This window comes from Bactrocera tryoni, chromosome 3 (genome assembly GCF_016617805.1).
Source record: "Bactrocera tryoni isolate S06 chromosome 3, CSIRO_BtryS06_freeze2, whole genome shotgun sequence".
Taxonomy (NCBI): domain Eukaryota; kingdom Metazoa; phylum Arthropoda; class Insecta; order Diptera; family Tephritidae; genus Bactrocera; species Bactrocera tryoni.
Genome location: NC_052501.1, coordinates 8,308,724 through 8,328,196, shown reverse-complemented (window position 1 = coordinate 8,328,196; position 19,473 = coordinate 8,308,724). Strand labels below are relative to the sequence as shown.

The window sequence follows — 19,473 nt, the reverse complement described above, 5'->3', positions numbered from 1 at the left end:
TCTTATTTTAACAAAAATATAGAGTAAACTTTTATAACGCGCTCCTAATATTATCCTGTATATTATAGATCATTTTATTTTTCTTACAGCGAATGATGAATTTTCACCACTTCTCTGTTTTCCGAGTATTTCTCTCACTGCACTATTTCACCTTTCTTTTTATCAAATATGCAAACGCAGCACACGCCTTAATTTAGAATAGCCCATCAAAGCAGAAATAACAGAATACAAAATTTTGCTGACGGAATTTGTGGAGTACATTGCCGTTGTTTTCCAAGTTTTCCTTTGTTGATTTGTTTGTAGTAAACGTATACCTTTTGTACGTGATCTTTATTGTGATACGTTTGATAAAAGAAGATTAATATAATTTGTTCTCACGCTGTTTGCAAAGCAGAATCGTTGTGATGTTTTCGCAAATGGCAAATATTTGTCTATATTCCCAACGCACTACCTCCCTGTTCAAACACATTCCAGCACAAAAAACGTCAACCAACTGCAATGTCTCTACGTGCAATTAAGAAACGTGAAAATCAGCAAACTTCATCAACTGGCGCACGCCAAACGCTCTTTAAGAAATCCAATACATCTCCACAACAACGCAAGCCGCTATTAACGGCAAGTGGTGCTAACAACAGTAACAATATCTTAAAGCCTAATAATACTGCCATTTTTAAACAATCAAGTAGTCTACATTCACTACGCAATCTACAGAATCAACACACCTTACTCGATCGCGCCGTACACTCCAGCCCGGAACTACGTCATCCGCACAGTGCGGACAACGATACGGTTGAAAGCTTCGCGCATGTGGTACGCACCAAATCAGATGGTGATTTGAGTGCATTGTTGAAAAGTTGTACGGGTAATGCAGCAGACACTACTGGTCGTGGCTTAATTGGTGCTAAATCAGAGGTTTGTTTAGAATCCATTTCTTCGCATAGCTACCAAGACGGAAGTCAAACCACATCTATATCAAGTGATACAGCTCCAACACCACCTACAACATTGCGTACAAATATTTCCAAACCTATTGGTTCGCTACATCATCCAACAATCAGTACCACAGGCAATATGTTGTCCGGTGCGCGCTCACATCGTGACCTCTCACAGTCAGCTTACGCCGCCAATACCGGAAGGTATGACATCACACTTTCACCAACAAGCCGACGTATGAGCGAATGTAGTTTAAATTCGAGTACGAACTTTTCGCAACGCACTAGTGCAATGTCCAGCAGTGTATTAACACTGTCATCAAATAACCCTGCCACAAATGAGCCGAACACTGTGATGCGTGTGCCCATAATCGGTTATGAGGTAATGGAGGAACGTGCGCGTTTTACTGTGTACAAATTGCGTGTAGAAAATCCAATGACCAATGATTGTTGGTTAGTGCTGCGACGCTACACAGATTTCGTGCGTTTGAATACGAAACTTAAACAGCTGTTTCCAAATGTTGTGCTGTTGTTGCCACGCAAAAAAATATTTGGTGACAATTTCAATGCCGTCTTCCTGGACAATCGTGTACAGGGTCTACAAATATTTGTCAATTCCATAATGGCCAAGGAGGAGTTAAGAAAATGTAAATTGGTGCGCGAATTCTTTTGTCTAGATGAACCGCCGTCATACTCTGAATCTATGGAGGAGTGCAGGGTAGGGTTAATATAATTGATAAGAGTACTGCTTTCCTTTTAAAAGTATTTTTTAATTTTAGGCAATTTTTGAAGCACAAGAAGAAACGATAGCACATTTAAAAGTGCAAATAAATAGCAAAAACGAATTGATATTAAGTTTACAACAAAAGCTAAGGGACGAAATTGCGGAAAAAGAGCAGCTAAAAAATGCAATCAAGTAGTGATATATTTATCTTATACAAGTTATTTAACAAAATGCTAATGCTCTTTTTTTGCAGAGACGCATCCACCAATTGTGCGCAGTGCGCTGCTGCGGAGCAAAGTGCTCCCTAAAATAGGTACAACACATCTCACACAAATAATTACCACGTAAGATATTAAGTTTAATTGATTGTTTGTGTTATGCAAAGCATAGCTGTCGACAATTAGGAAAACATTTAATAATTGAAAGAGAAGATATTCTGCTGCAATAATTGCAAAATAAAACTTCGGGCAAAGTTCGAATTTCTTAACAACTAGATTAAATTTAATTATTTTCATTTGGATAAAATCAGACGCTACTCAAAATGCAATTTGCGTTCCAATAACGCTTAACTATTTCCGTTCTCGAACTGTGTGGTATTTTTAATAGTTTAGTCTACATTTTGTCATGTTAAACAGGAAGTGCTTTAGTTTTAAAATCGATATTATAGTAAAGTACACAATATTTTTAATCAACACATTTTTCAAACAAAACAAAAAGCAATGTGTGTAATGTATAGTTAAAATAGCATATATATTCGATTATTTTCCTTATTTTAACATCGTTTATTAGCGTGATTTTGCTAAAGAGCTATAAATGTTAAATGCAATAATAATGTTTTCAATTAAAATACACTTGCTTTCCTTAGATACTTAGAAACAATAAAATAATAACTAAACCGCAGAAAGTGGCGTGTTTGCTTTAATTTACTTATACTAGTTTTAAGGCATTTATTGTAGGCAAGCGGAAGACAGTAATTGACAAATTTTTGGATAATTTTAAAGGCTAGTCATGGCCGGTGGTCGTGCGTATGCCTTCGGTATAAAACCATATTTCCTCGTTTTTGGAGCGTAGGCCCACAGCCAACCATCCACCGTTTGATTATTTAGATCTGCATAAATCCAGTCGCCTCTGCGTACATTCAAATCATCTGGCGCTTGCGCCTACAAAGACACACACATATTAAATGATTATACAATTACAGTTTATAGTTATTCGTAAAACGTTTACCTTATAATCGTAAAGCATCACCAGCTCAGTGCCATGGTAACGCAGATCATCTGCGCTAATGCCACCAATTTGCTGTTGCTGCTGCTGATGCTGTGCTGCATTTTGTTGTTGCAAGTTACTAATGCATGTTGCATCCAGTTGTGCTGCCGATGTGGTTAGCGTTTGATCCAACGATGTTAAATTGCTATTCAAATTGGCCGCAGTAAGCTCTAAATTTAATTGCGTTTGTGATTTGTGTACGGCATTGTTATTGTTGTTGGCGCCACCAATCAAAGCAGCCGTATCTTGTACTGTGCCGCAGACATTCAACATTTTCTGTTGTGTTTGCAGCACACTTTCCGCTGGAAAGACAAAAGCGGACGGTATGAAACCTTCTTGGCCATCACTGCGCACAATCCAAAACCAATCGGGATCTTCACGATTCAAAACTGTAACAAATTCGCCACGTTCCACAGATAAATCATTTTCATCGCGTGCTATGAATGTATAGAGCACAATATAACGGCCGCTGGGTTCTTTATGGAATGGTGTGCACTCCGGTTCTAGCAATAGATTCACTTCGGAATTTTTTGGTGGTGCACCAATAGTTCCTGCATTAGCGTTGGCGCCACCACAGCTAGACACAACACCACTATTACTACCATTTACGACGGCGTTGACAGCACTTACATCGTCAATTAATTCCATCTTACTCTCGGCGCCCAAAAGTGGCATATTCTCCTGATTATGCTCTTGTACGTTGACATTTTGATCGCGTGGTAGTTTTTTCTTAATAGCAAGATCTGCCAGTTGTGTATTGTACGGCGCACAGTATGAGTATGGTATGAAGCCTTCCTGTCGCGTGTCCTGACCAATTACGTAAACCCAGTCGTTCTCACGATATAAAATGTTGACTATTTGGCCACGCTTCACTTCAAGTTCATCATCCACACAGGGAGTAAAGTCGTGCAAAACAACCATTTTTGAGTCTGGACTGAGACCGTGCTCCTTCTCAATGCCAACGCGTACTAATGTCTCGATGCTGGACGAACCGGTTATGCGGCCTAAGCCAACACCAGGAATGGGTAAATCACGTTCTATATTGGCGTTGGTGGCTTAAACAAATTAAATATTAAAATAATTACTAGCACAAAATCATTTTACGGAAAAATAAAACAAAAACAAAACAAGTATGCAACTTAAGTCTTTTGTTTTAACTATACACAGATGAAGAAACTTTTTGAAGCAAGTAAATTATTTTTTTAGTAGGTATCTATTTCTGAAGAAATTTTAATTATTAATTTGTATGTAAGTTGCTGTTTCAACTTTTTCTTTTTTAGTTTTTTAGTTTTGTTTACGCTCTTCAGTAAAAGCCGAATTTGTTAAGAGAGTTTACCTTTCTTTTTATCACGCCGCATGCGCACGGGACACAAAAACGCCATTATCGAAATGTTTTGCTTTTCAATTAAAACAACAAATACACTTTTCACATTTTTTTCTAATTTAGTTTAATTTAATAATTTTCTGTGCTGTAGTTACTTTATTTGCAGTTTGAAAAAATTATTTGCTTTCAGCTATATTCTAAGTGGTTTAGGCGACATCTATGCGATGGAATGTCAATACAGAGAACGTATATTATAGAGAAGGTTCACGACGCCGAGAATTTAGGGATATTTCAATTTTGGGATATTACCTGTTTTGGATGGGTGCATTTCACCACAGAAAATTATTAGCGCATTTCACCATTTAACATCAGGGGCACGACAATAACAGAACTGAGTAGTTATTAGAGCCAATGGGAAAAAATATGTTAATTTCAATGTTTAGAAATGTACGCTTACAGATTCCCTTTTCTACTATGCGCAAACGATGCTGCATATAATTTATAGATCGGTATACATATGTACATATATTTGTTATGGAAGCACATAAGTGTGTACATACATATGTATGTATGTATATATTTTAAGATTGAGCTATTTTATGATGAATTGCATTAAATCTTTGCAAATATATAATTCAATAAGATTTGTATTACTACCTAAATATGCATTTTATATAGGTTTGGTACGACATACATATGTATGTATATTTATATACTTAAATAAATATTTGCTTTGGTCATTAACTTTTCGATATCATGTTAAAAGATCAAGCGGTCGCACATTTGTCCATATATGTATAATTATGTGTGCATGTAAACAAATATGACAAACCATACGCATAATGTTTGTAAATTTGTCTACATGCAACATATGTATGTAAATATGTACACTAAATGCTTCATGCGAAATCTACGTTGACGCGCACAACCCATGGCGAAGCTCATATTTTTGCTTTCATGTCAAAGAGTCAATGTGTCGAAAGAATGACGCGACGACAAAGCTTCACAACATTGTGTTGTTGGTAGAAAATCCGAGCTGTGCTGAAAACACAAACGAACGATCGCCAATTGCCACTGCTTCCCTTGCCGCTGTACCAGCTTCGCCGGCAAACCAGCGTAGATATATATGTTTGTGTGTGAGCTTGCATACATATCGACGCAGATTTTTGCGAGTCACGGAAAAATATTTTAGACAAATATTGTAAATCGACAACGGCTATGTTGCCACTTTTGTCACTTCTTTCTGTGAAGAATCATCAGGAAGTTGTTCAATTTATGATTTTTAGCTTTTGCCATCGTTGCGAAAAGACGCTTGTTGGCAAAGGCATGCTCGGGGAGATGTTACGGCGTCTGTTTTTATGAATGAAGCAAGTTTGCCGGTTGAAAGTGTGCTTGCGTTCATGAATGAAAATATTGTTGTTGTGTGTTCTTCTACAAATTTGGGCATCGACTTGGCTGCCATATTGACTTGTGACGCTGCTGATGCTACTTGAAACCATTGTGGTTTTTGTAGAGCAATATTCGTAGTTTTTGCGGGTGACATATCTACATGTGAACGTATGTATAAGTATGTATGTTGTGTATGCATTATTTGTGTGGGAATGTCATGCGCACATATGTATTTACATGTGTACTCATATTTGTATGTTGGTTGGTATACATTATTTGTTCGGCAATGTCGTACACATATGCATGTACAAACATATAGAGCAGTGCGCGCACACTTTTTACTGATAAATGACATTACGATTTGAATTTAAATTGTACTTACATACATACTATGTGCATATGTAATTATGTATGCGCTGATATGTAGATGCGTATGAAAATTAAATGACATATTATTGTAATATGTGTATTAAGTTTTTATGATATTATGATAGTATCTCATATACATACATATTCATACATATGTATATTATATTTACAAACATATTCATATACATATGAAATTATAATATATTCTCAAACATAAGAAATATTTTAATAAATAACTCTTAATTGCACATTAACTACAAATATTGTTTTGAAAATAGCATAATTTAATTAGAATGATATAAATTATGCATATATTCATAGAAATACGCAAAATGGTAATCACATCAATTAACATGATGGCATATGAGCATATAAAAATATAAGCAAAAGGCCAACATACGTCTGTAATAGCAATGCATGTTTCTGAGCACAATTTTCATTAAATGCTCAGCTCTGTTCACGCGCCACTGTTAAGATTTCTCCTTCTTAGCTAGCTGTGGTGAAATGCACTCATCGCATTTTGTTAGCTTTTGACAGTTTACACGCCTGTCCGTTGTTGGACCTTCTCTATAAATTTACGTTCTCTGGTCAATACACAGTTATTCTGCGCTCTTGTTCAGATTTTTAAACTGATTACTCATTTTCATTTTGAAAATAACATTATTTTGTTGTTAAATTATTTGATAATAGAAAATTTATTTAAAATTATATGCACAGAGAAATAAAATAATAGCAGTAGCTAAAAGTAATCCTTTATTTTCAAAGTGGTTAACACGTGCAACCCTGTGTCCAATTTATTGTTAATGTTTATGTTTTATCTCGTCGGCCCAGTTGGAAATTCAGTTGTTAAAGTACTTTTAAAATATTTAGCATCTAAAACATTTCTAAAAAGCAATTATAAAAGTATTTGCTCCCAATATGTAAAAATAATTTTAATTTTTTAATATTTCATATGTTCTATGAAAATATATATTAAACATATGTATAAAAATACGATTTCATAAACAAGTTTTGTTTGCTACAATGTAGTTGGTTTCGCAATATTCCAATAAGATTTCTCTTAAATTCTCTTGCACTGTACTCTAACCAGAGAACGTATATTTTATAGAGAAGGTCCAACAACGGACAGGCGTGTAAACTGTCAAAAGCTAACAAAATGCGATGGGTGCATTTCACCACAGCTAGCTAAGAAGGAGAAATCTTAACAGTGGCGCGTGAACAGAGCTGAGCATTTAATGAAAATTGTGCTCAGAAACATGCATTGCTATTACAGACGTATGTTGGACTTTTGCTTATATTTTTATATGCTCATATGCCATCATGTTAATTGATGTGATTATCATTTTGCGTATTTCTATGAATATGTGCTTAATTTATATCATTCTAAATAAATTATGCTATTTTCCAAACAATATTTGAAGTTAATGTGCAATTAAGAGTTATTTATTAAAATATTTCTTATGTTTGAGAATATATTATAATTTCATATGTATATGAATATGTTTGTAAATATAATATACATATGTACAGTGTCGGACAAAACATATTGGACTCATACTTACGAATTACATTATCTTTCCCTATTCTCGCAATTATCATTTTAAATATAAACAAATCACTCATATATGAAAAATAACTATTTATTTTATGAAAACATACAAAACCGTAGAAATTATTTGACTCCATGCCATTTTATACGAAAAAAATTAAACATATTCAATATTCAGTGCGACAAAACATATTGGAATAATTATTGTTATTTAATATTTTGTAGCATAACCATTATTTTTAATTACTTCTCTGCATCTATTTGGCATAGAAGCTATTAGATTGTTAATAACTTCTTGTGGAGTGCTTAACCAGGCTTGTTTTGCAACTTCGAAGAATTTGTTTATATCTCCATTCACTCCTTCTCTGTCTATCCTTCTATTTATTATCTCCCAAAGATTCTCAATAGGATTGAGATCCGGCGATTGAGCTGGCCACTTTAGGACATTAATATTTTGAGCTACGGTCCAATTTCCCACTAGTTTCTACGTGTGCTTTGGGTCTTTGTCGTGTTGAAACGACCATGAAAGTGGCATATTCCAATCGGCATGGGGAAGAATGACGTTCTCAAGGTTATCTTTGTACATGAATCGATCCATAATACCATTGATTCGCTGAAGAGGTCCAATACCAAACCCGGAAAAACATCCCCATACCATAATGCCACCTCCTCCATGCTTAACCGTGCCTTGGCAGTATCGGGGATCCAACCTCTTATTTTTTGGTCGGCGAACTCTTCTCATTCCGTTTGAATATTTCATATTAAATTTTGATTCATCTGAGAAAAGTATTGTTTTCCATCGTTTCACTGACCAGTTTATGTGTTCCCGAGCAAATTGTAATCGTTTTATTCGATTTTTTTTTGATATAAAAGGTTTTTTAGCTGCCCTATAACTTGTCAGCCCACCTGCACACGCTCTTCTTTGTACTGTACGGCTGCTAACTTTCAAATTTAAGGCTTTAACCACACTCGCTGCCGACTTATCAGGAAACTTTTTTAGTTCTCTAAGTATTCTAGAATCGTCATATCGTGTTGTAGCTTTGGGTCGTCCTCCACGATTGGAAGTTTTCACAGATCCACTGTCCCTAAATTTCTTTGTAATAAAGCTCACTGTTGATTTATTCACATCAAATTTGTTACAAATGTTTTTTTGTGATAATCCATTCTTGTAGTCTTTAATAATTAATTGTTTTAATTGAATTGAATGTTTATTTCCAGCCATGGCCACTTTTTGTTATTAATTTCTTCGAAGAAAGTAAAATTTTTATCGCGTCACAACCTTTTATGTGAAGATACTTGGTGCAACTAAAATGATGTTGAATTTTTATGTCGTTGTTTAATTTGCGCAAAGAATGCAAAATCGTCAGAAAATAACGGGATTTTCGACAGTTATCACGAAAAACTGCGACTAGTCCAATATGTTTTGTCGCGGTGAATATTGGGTACTTGTAATTTTTTTCGTATAAAATGTAAAATATTAAAAAAATTTACAAGGTTTTTCATGGTTTCACTAAATAAACAATATCCCTTTATATTTAAGTACTTTTTTTTATATCTAAAATTGTAATTTGGAGTATACGTCAAGTTTTAAGCAATAATAGCCATCAGTCCAATATGTTTTGTCCGACACTGTATGTATATGTATGTATATGAGATATGATGATATCATAATATCATAAAAACTTAATATACATATTACAATAATATGTCATTTAATTTTCATACGCATCTACATATCAGCGCATACATAATTACATACATATGCACATATGTATGTAAGTACAATTCAAATTCAAATCGTAATGTCATTTATCAGTAAAAAGTGTGCGCGCACTGCTCTATATGTTTGTACATGCATATGTGTACGACATTGCCGAACAAATAATGTATACCAACCAACATACAAATATGAGTACGCATGTAAATATGTGCGCATGACATTCCCACACAAATAATGCATACACAACATACATACGTTCACATGTAGATAAGTATGTCACCCGCAAAAACTACGAATATTGCTCTACAAAAACCACAATGGTTTCAAGTAGCATCAGCAGCGTCACAAGTCAATATGGCAGCCAAGTCGATGCCCAAATTTGTAGAAGAACACACAACAACAATATTTTCATTCATGAACGCAAGCACACTTTCAACAGGCAAACTTGCTTCATTCATAAAAACAGACGCCGTAACATCTCCCCGAGCATGCCTTTGCCAACAAGCGTCTTTTCGCAACGATGGCAAAAGCTAAAAATCATAAATTGAACAACTTTCTGATGATTCTTCACAGAAAGAAGTGACAAAAGTGGCAACATAGCCGTTGTCGATTTACAATATTTGTCTAAAATATTTTTCCGTGACTCGCAAAAATCTGCGTCGATATGTATGCAAGCTCACACACAAACATATATATCTACGCTGGTTTGCCGGCGAAGCTGGTACAGCGGCAAGGGAAGCAGTGGCAATTGGCGATCGTTCGTTTGTGTTTTCGGCACAGCTCGGATTTTCTACCAACAACACAATGTTGTGAAGCTTTGTCGTCGCGTCATTCTTTCGACACATTGATTCCTTGACATGAAAGCAAAAAATATGAGCTTCGCCATTGGTTGTCCGCGTCAACGTAGATTTCGCATGAAGCATTGAGTGTACATATGTTGCATGTAGACAAATTTACAAACATTATGCGTATGGTTTGTCATATTTGTTTACATGCACACATAATTATACATATATGGACAAATGTGCGACCGCTTGATCTTTTAACATGATATCGAAAAGTTAATGACCAAAGCAAATATTTATTTAAGTACATATATAAATATACATACATATGTATGTCGTACCAAACCTATATAAAATGCATATTTAGGTAGTAATACAAATCTTATTGAATTATATATTTGCAAAGATTTAATGCAATTCATCATAAAATAGCTCAATCTTAAAATATATACATACATACATATGTATGTACACACTTATGTGCTTCCATAACAAATATATGTACATATGTATACCGATCTATAAATTATATGCAGCATCGTTTGCGCATAGAAAAGGGAATCTGTAAGCGTACATTTCTAAACATTGAAATTAACATATTTTTTCCCATTGGCTCTAATAACTACTCAGTTCTGTTATTGTCGTGCCCCTGATGTTAAATGGTGAAATGCGCTAATAATTTTCTGTGGTGAAATGCACCCATCCAAAACAGGTAATATCCCAAAATTGAAATATCCCTAAATTCTCGGCGTCGTGAACCTTCTCTATAATATACGTTCTCTGCCTAACACATGGAATGTCAAGATAAAACAAACATGCAGTTTATGTACATATCAGAGAACGTATATTATAATATTTTTTTTGTTATTCTTCTTTATCCATCCACCTAGTATTGCCAAGTCCAACGTGCATTATGACCCTAAATTTGCTCCAAAAATGTTATTAACACTTAATCTATTGATTTTAAATTTTACTCAAAGAAAATTTGAATTAATTTAGTTTAAGAAATATATATTTATAGTTCAAAGTAAATTTAGTACTTGCCTTTTAAAATATATGTGGCATTCATTTATGTAAAAAGCAAAAAGCTCTATCCAATTTGCATAAAAACTTGCAGCGGCAACTCTGCTTGCAATGCATTTCTGTTTATATCCATTCGGTACAATTTCAATATCTATGTGCATGTTATAAGTGCCAATAAATGTGTATTCCATGAAAAAATATAAAATAAATGTTTTAGCCTTTACAAGTGCATAAATTGAATAATGTACAAATAAAGATGCGGAATCGCGGTCAATGATTTAAATTAGTACTAAACCGTTGAATGTAGTTGAACCGTGTACAATAAATAAACTGTTCGGCAGCGGCTCTTTCTATAGCTGCAAAGCCGCAGTGAGCGTATTAAACCCAAAGTTTTTAATAATTTATTACACGTTTTGCAGATTCTTCTTGCATTTCGTTTGGCAAATTCAGCCACAAATAAACGAATCAACTGCACAGTTCTTAGGTAAGTAATGCAAAGCTAAAATTGTGCAATACGGTGAAATCGCCATATGGAATATTCTGGTACAATCATGTTGCTTCCTATTGTGCAGCTAATTTCGACAATATCCATGAAATTTGATAGCATTGTGTATAATAGCATATTACTAAAAAGGTGAGATGTCCTGTTCAAATGAATAACCTTGACATATTTCATCAGTTTTCTATAACTGCATTCCACACCGATGACACCATATGCTAATATGTATGTACATACTTATGTATATTTATGCAAGAACAAGAGTGATTGTGATTCTTGATGCAAGAACGTTAGCATGTGTTTGTGTTGCGCAACAGTATAGGGTTGTTCCTAATATACATACATACATACATGCCGATAGATGTATATTTTGCTTGTCCAGGGATCAAGGTTGCTTCTCTCAAATAGAAGTAAAACACAAGGTCAATTTAAGTAATAAGAGAATAAAAACGAATAACGTTTTAGGTAGATTCTCTTGGCAGCATTGTCCTTGGATTTCTTTGTATAAATTGCCTATCTTCATTTCTTTAGTGGACTTTTTAAACACTTTTAGGAAGAGCTACTAGTGAAATTTCGTAACTTGCTCTTCGTTTGTATACAAATACATGAATTGTGAAATTGAATATGTAAATATCTAAACTTATGCAAATTTTCCAAAAATACTAACACTAACTGGCGCACCCCGCGTAAAACAAAAGCAAGTAATTAAAAAAATTTGCTTTATTTCAAACATAGCTTTTTCAATAACAGCCAGATCAGCAAAAAGCAAAATTTCCGGCATGAGTTACACTTGTTGTATTGTGAAGCTGCATAAACTGAAAAACATTTTGTAAACTTATCTTACTAGACAAAAGCTCATTAGCTGGAGCGTGTTAAGCGCAGGTTTTCGGTTGTCCGAATATAATATAGCCTACATAGAAAGCAAATATAAAATAAATAATCACATAAATAAAAAAATAAAAGTATCTTTACTGTGATCTCCAGTGCGCTTCTTCTAGAGCACAGGTGCTAACTATTTATGCTACACTCTTACTGTTTTTACTGTTTTCCGTTATTGCTCAGGTCAGTAACAGACCACTTGTTTGCACATCGGCAAACACAAATGAGCGTAGCCTTCATTATTGGCTCTCAGCAACAAGTGATCGCATAACATAAGCAGCTAATTGTTTCTTGTCCTTGACATGCACACAAACACAGTGCTCGCTGCACTTGTTGAGGAAGTTTCTGGCTGTAGAAGTGCATGTCACGTTGAAAGATATTAATGTTTGACTTTTTTTCAAATTAACTGGTTTTCTTAATTATTGCGATTGTGATGAGCGGATGAATGATGAATGGCTCATCACCAGATATCGTGTGAGCAATGAATAAACGGTTTAATGAATGCATGCAATAAGCAAATGTAATATAAACTGAATGAGGTTATAAAAAAATCATAAGTCTATCTAAATAGGTTCGATATGGAATTTCTTAATATAGTTCTCTGCAGAAAAGCCTTCGAAAGTGGTTAAAAGTGCAGAAAGTCATAGCAAAGAGCTTTGAAAGTAGATATTTCAACACCGAAAAGGCCTGTCGTAGCTTTAAAAAAGATATTTTGACCTGAGAATTTTCGCTTCAAAAGTAGGTAAGTAAAAATAAGCGATATTAAGTCGGAATGCTCAGATCAAAAATAAATTACTTTTTTGCATATTAAAAATATGCTTAAATTATAAAAAACCTTCCATTATATCCTATACCTGATAAAGCTTTTCATAAGAAGCTGTTCAACAGTCAACCATTATGTTACAAATATTAAAAAAATATATAGAATATTTTTAAAAATTCCAATGAAAATTTTTAACCTCAAATATGTACAAAAGTCTGCACATATGCAGTAATAAAATAATAATAATAATTAGTGGCGCCATTTGTTGGTTTCCCCATTCATTCCGTCGTCTGGCAAACCCGGACCCGCAGCGGCGATAAGCTAGCGACTGACTAAGCGAGCTGGCGTACAATTCAGTGAATGGCTAAACATAAAAATAGCCCATAAAAAACAGACGCTTGCACTATACAAGCGATCACATGACAGCTAAATTTCAGAAATCTCTTATCTTGCCAAACAACTCCGTGCGACGTGTTTCACTTCCATTTCTGTTTGGTTTGTTTGTTGGTAGTTAATTAACGGGCAAACATAAAAGAGCTGCGAGTGTGCCACTTTGTCTAGCTGCCTCATTAGCCAGCCGCACTGTCGGCTATAAACCCAATAGCGGCGGCTGCGCTTGAATGAAACTAAAGTGACTACGTGCCAGCGCCGACGAAGCTGAAATGCCAACATAAAGCCACACACACATATACATACATAAAGGCGCATAATTGCAGTAAATTATATTTCTTTGTCTTATTTTTTTGTTGCTTATTTACTTCTTTGGTTGTATTTTTTTTTGTTTTTGCTCGCTAATAGATCATGTGACAGCGCTAGCCAACATTTCGCCGCGGGATTGCCTTGGCATTTCGTCTAAGGCGATTCCCGTGCATTGACCTGTGCTGTGTTGCAGCGTTGCCGCATTTTGTGGCCAAAGCTATTTGGCGCTGCACTGCAACTCGCACGCCATTCCATTACAAAGATAATCGTGTTTTATTTATTTATGCAATTTAACGCCCACGATTAGCGGCTGAGCGGTGTTAACAGCGCGACGCCACTGTGTCGCTGCAAAAGTGGAACAAAACAAACAATAAAAGTAAATAAGAAACAGCTGTACTGCTGGGTTGAACGTGCTTTGTGGTGGAGGCATAGAATAAAGCTCGTTTTTTGTTTAAAAATTAAATTTACACAGCTGATTGGACAATATTAGAAAACCAGTTTGCTGCATCTCAGTTTGTTTCTAGATGTTCTGTTTTATGGTGAGACAGCAAGTAGCAAGGCGCTTTAGTTGCATAGGCGAACAGTGAATGCTACGAATATATATGTATGTATGTACATACATATCTGTGTGTGAAGTAAAAAATATTGTGCATCACAGAAGATCTATTAAAAGCATTTGTCGATATGTTAGTCTCATAAAGGTCGGGAGTGCCGCGGCTATATTGTACGTTTAACTTGAGAAACTAGTCGAATATAGTATGTTATGTATCTATTTTTCATAAGAGCATTGCGTTGTATCCGAATAGCGCCTCGCCGTAATTTTTGATCAATTAAGAGACCACCATAGCTTACTTGCTTATACTATGGATAAAGATCAATAATAATTATCAAAAATTATCACCTTGCAGACTACGAAAAATTAGCCGTTATATATGTATAATACCATACGACCAAATTTGACCCGGACTGACCGAAAAAAGTACGTATTTGCACACACATCTTTACTTTCGCACCTCTACTATAGGCTCCTGAGCCAATACAAGCAAGTCAAAGATTATTTGGTCTGGTCGAACTTTTAGTTTTTTGTAGCGCCATTCGGTAGATTGTTTGACAGCCTCTACTTACCTCTCGTCACCAATAATGATGCGTTTGATGAAAGTCAAGTATAGAATTGACACTCTATACTCAGAACAGTAACCAATCCGATCAGCACACACAGACCCAACGGTCGTGGGAACGGAAATCCTTTGTTCGGTTGTTGTTATTGTAGCGGATTCATAAATCCTGTCAATTGTTAATAATTTTCATCGAAGTTAGTTGGTAAGACTTCCAGAAAACGAGTTATCCCGACTTTAATTCGTAGTCAGAAGGGTTTTAGATTGAGGCTTAATCAAAGTAAGCCAATAAATTTTATTTCTACTTAAACTTTTTACAAAAGTTTTTATTTCAAACCGGCTTCAAAATTCCCAATTTAACTTACACACCTGAACATCTTCCATTTTTATTGCCAACACTGTCGCGCCAAAGTAATTTAATCGTTGTACATTTACAAATAGTTGAAACATGACAACAACAGCAACAATGAAGCACAGCTAACTTGTAATGCCACTGAAAATCAGCGCAAGGACGTTTATTGCACCTAAAGCATAAGTGACTGCTAGCGAATGCAACGAGCGAGAACAAAGGAAAAACGAATGCAACAAACAAGGGTGCTATAGCCGAAGCCAATAACGACATTGGCGCACAAATGCATTAAAAGCCAATAACAAATAGTGCCACAAAGGCTAAAATGCAATTAGTTCTGTATGTGTGCATGACATGGTGTGTGCGATTTGCTACCAAACTTGCATGGGCGCCTTGCGGTAGGCAACACACAACGCAAAAAAGTGTAAAAGTGGAGCTGAAAATTCGGATTCGTCTTTATGTATGCGCTTGCGTATGTATGGAGGTCGTAATATTCGCTAAACGTTGTACACTTTTTGGCAATAAATATACGGCAACACCAAAAAAAGGTTTTAATTGCTTTTATGACTCAGCTGTTTGGTTTAAGCGGTGTACTTAGTTGTACTAAAAAAAATGTTAAAAAAGATAAAAACTTGTAAAAAAATTAAAAATTGTAAAAAAAAAAATTAAAAATTGTAAAAAAAAAATTAAAAGTTGTAAAAAAAAATTAAAAATTGTAAAAAAAAAATTAATAAATGTAAAAAAATACAAAAAATTGCCGTATCAACTACCCAACAACTACTTAGATATTTTTTTTTGTACTTTTTTGAAGCTATAGTTGTTTCAGTCAACATTTGGTAACTCAACTCGCGCAGATTCGATGTACATAGTTGAACCAAAAGCAAGCAAATAGAATATGGGTCAATGTGGTCGAAATTAGCAGAGACCACGCTTTTACTTGATCTATTCATATACAAATCGAGGAAAAGTTGTTTTTTTTTTATTCCTCTTTTTTTCTACTTCTAAAATCTCAACACTCTGCAATCTCAGCTAAAGCCGACGTAATCGTAAGTGGTTAGAGTACTATATATCGCCTCTGTCTACCAAAACAATTTAAATGCTTGAGTGCAATGAATATTGGATCATTGGGTGGTGGGCAAATGAAAAATGCATTGAGGTTGTAATTGCTGACATTATAGCTGTAAATTATACGAGCATTAGCACAGTTGCCTGTCACGATAGTGGCGATTGTAATTTGCATATCTACATATATACATACATACAATATTTTATAGTTACATACAAACACACAATGACTTTATTTAGAAGCTCAAATGATTTAGAGAGCATTTCTTATACCCTTAATAGGAAGCAGAATTAAGTTTATTACGAAGAAAACCCAGAAGGCAATGTGGGAGACTCTAAAATTATACAAATACATAAATTGTCGCTCAGTTTTTGAGATATCGATCCGAAATTAAGTCCTTTTCTCCCGAAAATCTGGCGGTTCGTTTGCCAGAAGCGCCAATATCGGACTACTATAGTATATACTATATATAGCACGATTAAAATCAAGTTTTTGTATGGAAAACATTTTTAGTTAACGAGATATCTACCGAAAATTTGGCATAGCTTAAGTTCACGGTAACGTTGTAAACTCTGTATAAATTTTAACTATCTCGAGACCGCCCTAGGCCGGCATTATTTTTAGATTTAATTTTAGGTATATATAAAGGGTGATCCATTTCGAGGTTCCCTGCTTTTTAAAAGAAAAAAACATTGAGTATGGAAGCTTATTTAATTAGAACCATTTATTATCATTCGAAAGAACATTCTTTGGCATTTATTTTTTGAAGATTATCTTTTCCAAATATTGATCTCTAATGGTCCATCTGCATCGCATAGACTTTAGGCTTTACATATCCCCACAGGAAAAAGTCTAAAGGTGTGATATCACACGATCTTGATGGTCAATCGACCGGCCGAAAACGTGAAATTATCTGCATACCGAAGTGAGATCTCAATAAATCCATTGTGTGGGAAGTAGCGCCGTTTTGTTGAAACCAAATGTTGCTGAGATCAAGAGCTTGAATTGCAGGCAGCAAATAGGCGTTTATCATGACGCAATAATGGTCGCCATTGACGGTTACGTTCTCAGAAGTATCATTTTTGAAGAAATATTTGCCGATGATTCCACTCTCTTGAATCGCTTTGGGTTGGTCTTCGCCCTAAATGCGGCAATTTTGCTTGTTTACATACCGATTGAACCAGACATGGATCTCATCTCTGAACAAAATTTGTCTCGAAAACGTCGGATCTCCTCGGAACGTTTCAAGAACTCATAGAGCGAAACGATGTCGCTTGGAAAGGTCGGGCGTCTTTAGTTTTTGCACAAGCCGTTTCAATTTAAGATCTCGAAGTGAAGTCGTCAGTTCGAGTTGCTGCGAACGGCGCCGAATTGACTCTCCACGGTCTTCGTGTACACTCTCAGTTACGGCTGCTATATTTTCTTGACGGCGTGCTGGACGCGGTCTATAAAAAAGGCTATTGAAAAATGTACCTCTAGTTGGATCACCCGTTAGTGACTAAAAATACACCTATGAAGGGTATTACACCTTCGGTACAGCCGAAGTTAACGTTTGTGTTTGTTCTATGCTAGGTCTACTTGTTTGATATTATCCGAGCTTAAATTCTGAGTGTCTTACGATTTTATACATACAAATATACACACACTTCACGTCGGAGAATAGCATTTGTAAGCGTTTACCATTCGATTGCCTATTTTAGATCAAGCCGTTCGCCGCTAGTAAGCCTACACAAACACACACGCACATAATGCCTACTTAGGCGCAATTGCCAGAGGTGCAGTTTGTCTGTCTGCCGGCTTTTTGTTGCGCCGTTTAAGTAGCTATGACAATGTCGGACGACCGCGTTGCGGAATCCGTGCAATTTGCGTGATTTATCAAACGGTCGGCGCGGCGATTCTGACACAACCGCAACGCTGCGCCGCCGCCGGCCAGGTTTATTGACCTCGCGCATGAGAAACATAGCAAATGGGAGAGTGTTTTTCCATTTGTTTTTTGTTGCCGCTTGCTAATATGAAAAGTGAATGCGGATAAGTAATTTGCATATCAACGAGTGGTGTAACATGCACACGAGCGCGATTGACTGTGGCCGAGCGAATGGAAGTGTGTGGCGTTGTGTGCTTTTCTCGCTTATTACTTTTTAATTTGATTTGCACTTTTTTATTGTAATTGATGCATTATTGAATGCCTATTTATATGCAAATATCTGAAATTGCTTTAAATGGTTTTTGATTTTGGTTTTTTTCTGAATGTCTGGCTATTTTTTTTTTGTTAAAAAAAATGATTTTTGATGAGTGTTTAATGATGATTGCAGATGATTGCTCGGATATGGGAGATTAACGAGATTGATGAACAAGTCTTTGGCTTTTTTGTTCTCTTGGAAGATGATGTAAATAGGGACTAAAGCTCAACAGCGCTTCTAAGTTTTGTTTCAATAAAAGGTTGTGTCCGAGTTTGAAGCTAAACAAACAAGTAGCCGTAAACTCGGCTGATTCGAATACAATTTCACATAATTTTTATATTTTTATTTTTATTTTTTTAGGCAAGAAGTGTCCATTTTCTGCTAGCAAAGTGAAGAAAGAACAGTAATGTGTCTTTTCTCCTAGAATAAGAATATGATTGAGATGTTTGTTGAAGCAAATAGTGTACTGAAGTTCTTCAGACCATATATTGCGTCCATTTTAGTATAAAAGAGTATCGAATAAACTCAACAAGTGCCTATAGGCGACTTAGAAAACCTTTGAGGTTAAGAATCCGAGGATTTGATTCAATTTCTACTGCAAATTGTATTTCTTACTTCAATTTTCAGTTGGCCAGTCCTAAATTAAATATTATGTATTTTCTTGTAAGTGAAGATGTATATTTGGAAGTATGACATTCATATTTGAGTTATAAGTCACGAAGAAAAATGTTTGGAAACTCTTTGTAGAATGCAGAATAAGTGTAATTAACACATTAATAACCGTAGCTATAATATCCTTCACTAATAAAAAAGTTTTGCATACAAGCACTTGATTCCGATGA

At 35.3% G+C, this 19,473-nt stretch overlaps 2 protein-coding genes across 2 annotated transcripts; one reads left to right on the top strand and one right to left on the bottom strand.

The window, feature by feature from the left end:
- Positions 1-206: 206 nt before the first annotated feature.
- On the top strand, positions 207-2,344 carry LOC120771367 (sorting nexin-16). The gene is made up of 3 exons (XM_040099327.1): positions 207-1,650; positions 1,712-1,848; positions 1,910-2,344. The coding sequence occupies exons 1-3, from the start codon at positions 499-501 to the stop codon at positions 1,962-1,964; spliced, it is 1,344 nt and encodes a 447-aa protein (XP_039955261.1). The 5' UTR covers positions 207-498; the 3' UTR covers positions 1,965-2,344.
- A 65-nt stretch (positions 2,345-2,409) lies between these two features.
- Positions 2,410-4,417, bottom strand: LOC120771369 (SH3 domain-containing protein Dlish). Its single transcript, XM_040099328.1, has 3 exons — positions 4,259-4,417; positions 2,884-3,977; positions 2,410-2,816 (listed from the first exon to the last, which is right to left on the bottom strand). Exons 1-3 carry the CDS (start codon positions 4,302-4,304, stop codon positions 2,652-2,654), a joined length of 1,305 nt encoding a protein of 434 aa, XP_039955262.1. The 5' UTR covers positions 4,305-4,417; the 3' UTR covers positions 2,410-2,651.
- Positions 4,418-19,473: the final 15,056 nt, after the last annotated feature.

Bases quoted from the DNA above. Each gene is read 5' to 3' on its own strand.
- LOC120771367 (XM_040099327.1), top strand. From the start codon at position 499: ATGTCTCTACGTGCAATTAAGAAACGTGAAAATCAGCAAACTTCATCA. The intron at 1,651-1,711 runs GTAGGGTTAATA...TTTTAATTTTAG, and splicing joins AATCTATGGAGGAGTGCAGG to GCAATTTTTGAAGCACAAGA. The intron at 1,849-1,909 runs GTAGTGATATAT...CTTTTTTTGCAG, and splicing joins CAGCTAAAAAATGCAATCAA to AGACGCATCCACCAATTGTG.
- LOC120771369 (XM_040099328.1), bottom strand. From the start codon at position 4,304: ATGGCGTTTTTGTGTCCCGTGCGCATGCGGCGTGATAAAAAGAAAG. The intron at 3,978-4,258 runs GTAAACTCTCTT...AATTTGTTTAAG, and splicing joins GCGGCGTGATAAAAAGAAAG to CCACCAACGCCAATATAGAA. The intron at 2,817-2,883 runs GTAAACGTTTTA...GTGTCTTTGTAG, and splicing joins TGATGCTTTACGATTATAAG to GCGCAAGCGCCAGATGATTT.